This window comes from Colossoma macropomum, unplaced genomic scaffold (assembly GCF_904425465.1).
Source record: "Colossoma macropomum unplaced genomic scaffold, Colossoma_macropomum, whole genome shotgun sequence".
Taxonomy (NCBI): Eukaryota; Metazoa; Chordata; class Actinopteri; order Characiformes; family Serrasalmidae; genus Colossoma; species Colossoma macropomum.
The window spans coordinates 28,828,281-28,831,661 of NW_023494805.1; the positions used below are offsets into that span (position 1 = coordinate 28,828,281).

At 45.8% G+C, this 3,381-nt stretch overlaps 1 protein-coding gene across 1 annotated transcript in view; it reads right to left on the minus strand.

Annotated features, from left to right (window-relative positions):
• Nucleotides 1-1,750: 1,750 nt before the first annotated feature.
• The window catches only part of gpr185b (G protein-coupled receptor 185 b), a 2,933-nt gene continuing 1,302 nt past the window's right edge, over nt 1,751-3,381 (minus strand). The window contains exon 2 of the mRNA XM_036597113.1: nt 1,751-2,828. Within this exon, the coding sequence (XP_036453006.1) occupies nt 1,792-2,826 (1,035 nt within the window). The 5' untranslated portion in view covers nt 2,827-2,828 and the 3' untranslated portion in view covers nt 1,751-1,791. The remainder of the gene's footprint in view (nt 2,829-3,381) is intronic.

Consider the following 3,381-nt stretch of genomic DNA (forward strand, 5'->3'; position numbering starts at 1 on the left):
CTGTATTTTTTAATAATAGTTTTGGAAAGTTATTTTCCTTTGACTTCTTCTTCATTATGCAAGGGGATTATCTTATATCTAATCTCCTCAGAAATCTCTCCTGAAAAAAATAGAAACTTGTTCTTAACTGCCGTTTAAACTGGAATTTAAATAAATGAAGGGTGGTCTCAGACTTTTTGACGGTACTGTACATGATTTGGAAATGCCATCTGTCCCTTACATTGTGTGAATGTTTCATAACAAACAGACCAATAGAAATGGTTTAAAGTTTCTTGGAATTGAATCTCCCTACATTAACTTACATTGAAGGCTAAGAATGTTTTGTCCTTCTCCTGTAAATTTACAGGTTTGGAGATACAAGCTTTTGTTCCAGCGACAATATGAAAGATGTTGTCTCAGACTAATCATTACTAATGACCTTCACTTGCAGCAACCCCTGTCCATATACTCATCTCACCAGAGCTCTTGGAAAATAGCTTAATAATGATTCAAACATAGTCCCCCATTCTAGAGTAATAATGAAGCCTTGAATACATTGGAATAATGTAACCTATTAATGCCTTCTTCTGCCGTGTCTGGTAGGTTTCCCTCAGATTTCCGATTAAACATCTCATTCAGATTCATGTGAGAGCCTCAATCACCCTGCTTCCCTGACATCTTTTTCATCACCTACCAAAGTTGTGAAAACAACGATCCGTCGCAGAACAATGAGCTAACAAAGTAGCAGTGGATTTGGCAGGCAGCGAAACGGCAGATTGTCAGCTTTCACTGAAGCGTGTGAAATTTCGCTAGTGGGACCTTGTTTTCCTTAATGTCATTCATACATTTTTAAAAGGAACATGGAGGGAGCTTGGTGTGAAAAAAAAACAGAAATGCACAGGAACAGCCATGCTGTTGTGCCTGCCGCTGTCCATGGTCCTGAACTCTTGTGCGTAAAGAGTACTGCAATCCATTACTATATTATATCATAATGCTTCTGTGGTTTGTTTACTAATGAACTAATAACCAAGATTAGCAGGCAAAGAACAAATACGGTGAACAGTGCAGCATTGTTGGCTGAAATAACCATGATGTGTGCCATTTTTTTTCACTCCTGAAGGTTCTCCTTGAAACTGCTATTTTTAATCGAGGACGTTTGAAACGCACTGTGCTTCCTCTACATCTACTGGTTGACCAGCTGCAGTGTCAACTGATAAAGAAAGGCTTTGAGAGCTTTGCAGAGGCTTCCTTGGCATTATAATTGGCTTGCTGAGATGGGCAGCAGATTTGGGCTAGTTAGCTAAATACGGGCTATAAAAAGAAATCAATGCTGCTTTGCTATGGCCAAGTCCATGAGGGGAAAAAAAGAGCACTTCCTTTTTAGAGTGCCAGAATTGGGTTCTTTGATTCACTAGGTATGGGTCTTATGTTTCACTGACCTTTAGCTATCCCCTCTTTCTGATTTTAAGATAAATATATGTGCATTGCCTTCATAATGGTGATGAAACTTACTGCACTAAAAACGTTGTGTTATACTACAGTGGACAAGTCATGAGATTTTTAACCCCAGTGATCACACAGCACGATAAGCAAAGTTGGTACTGCAATGACATTGAGGTGTATATACAGGTGTGTTGGGGTTTCTTTGATGTCGTTGCTGTTGTTTCCACTACTGTTGGTTGTTGTGTTTGGTAGAAAAGATCCATCTTGTATCCACCCGCTATGCGGGCATAGTGTTAAACACTTACACAGTAGACCCGCAGTAGTAGTAAGTCCTCGGTAACATCTCAGAAAGTCCTGTGTTGATCTGCTCTAAACGTCACTGGACGTCCTTGGCCGCAGGGAGAAGTTGGTTGGGACGCATCCGCAGCAGGCCAGCCAGAGGGACTTCTGGATATCCGGGTTTCTGAACGCATAAATGATGGGGTTTATGACCGAGTTGCATGTGGCTGGTAGCACGGTGGCGTATGTGTAGATGGCGGGGTAGCTGGAGTCGGCCACAATGGAGTACATAGCAAAGGGCATCCAGCAGGCGGCGAAGGTGCACAGAATTGCGGACAGTGTGGACACGCCTTTGGTGGTGGAGATGGCGGCGAAGTGGTGCTGCTGCACGGCGATCTGCTGCGCGTGACGGAAAGCGATCTTGCAGATCTGCAGGTAGAGCTGCATGATGAGCGCAAAGACCAGCAGAAAGGTGACGGCCAGCGCCACGGCGTTGTTCTTGGTCACCGGGCGGCACACGCTGCAGCGTGTCTCATCGGCGAGGCAGTTCCAGCCCAGGGCAGGCAGCAGGCCCAGCGCCACGCACACCAGCCAGATGAGCGCCAGCATGGCGTAAGTGAAAGTAAGAGTGCGCTCTGTGTTGTAGGTAAGAGCATTGTACAGTGAAAGGTAGCGGTCCACCGTGATTGCCAGGATGTTGAGGACAGATGCTGAGAAGGCAGCAATCAGCAGCCCCACAGAGGCCAGCGTGGCCAGCTCAGTGTCCAGCGCATAGATGGAGATGAAGTTGAGCACCAGGCCAAGGCCGGCCAGCAGGTCAGCCACAGCCAGGCTGCCGATGAGGATAAAGGTGGGTGCGCGCAGGCTGGGAGCGTAGAAGAGAGCTGCCAGCACCAGAGCATTCTCGCAGGAGATGAGCGTACCAGTGACACACAGGGCAACGTCCCAAGGGCTAACAGGAGCCAGCGGGCGCAGGTCCGCCCCGCTCCGCACCAGAGAGGAGTTACGGCTGTCCGGCAAGATCCACGTGCCACCCAGAGAGGAGGAAGAGGAGGAGGGAGAGGAGGAAGAGGAAGAGGCGTTCGGAAGGTGGCTGCTCATCGCTGCTGCAAGAGAGTGAATCATAGCTGAGGGAGAGAAATAGAAAAAGAGAAAGGAAAACATCTCAGTGAGAATGACCTGTCTGCTTAATAATGGCAACAACAACAAAAATAATAGTAATGATGCAGATAATAATGATAATGGCACAATTATGTTCTCACAGCAGCCTATTTATACACACTCTAGAGCCATATTCACTCCTCCATCAGTCACTCCACCTTCATTCATCCCTCTATTATTCATCCTTTCATCACTCACCCCTCTGTTACTTATCCTTCCATCATTCATTCATTCCTCCATAATTCACCTCATCATCCAGTCCTCCATCCTTCACCTCTCCAAGTCTTCAGTCATTTCAGTGTTCTTCATCACTCAGCCCTCAAACATTCACATCCCTCCATCATTTTCATTTCTGTTATTCACCCCTCCACTTTTACTCCATCATCTACTCCACCATTCAGCCCTGTATTATTTAATGCACCATTTTCATCTTTGTCATTCCCATTCCTCTATAATTCCCATTGCTCCATCATTCACCCTCCATAATTCTCATTGTTCCATCATTAACCCCTCCATCAT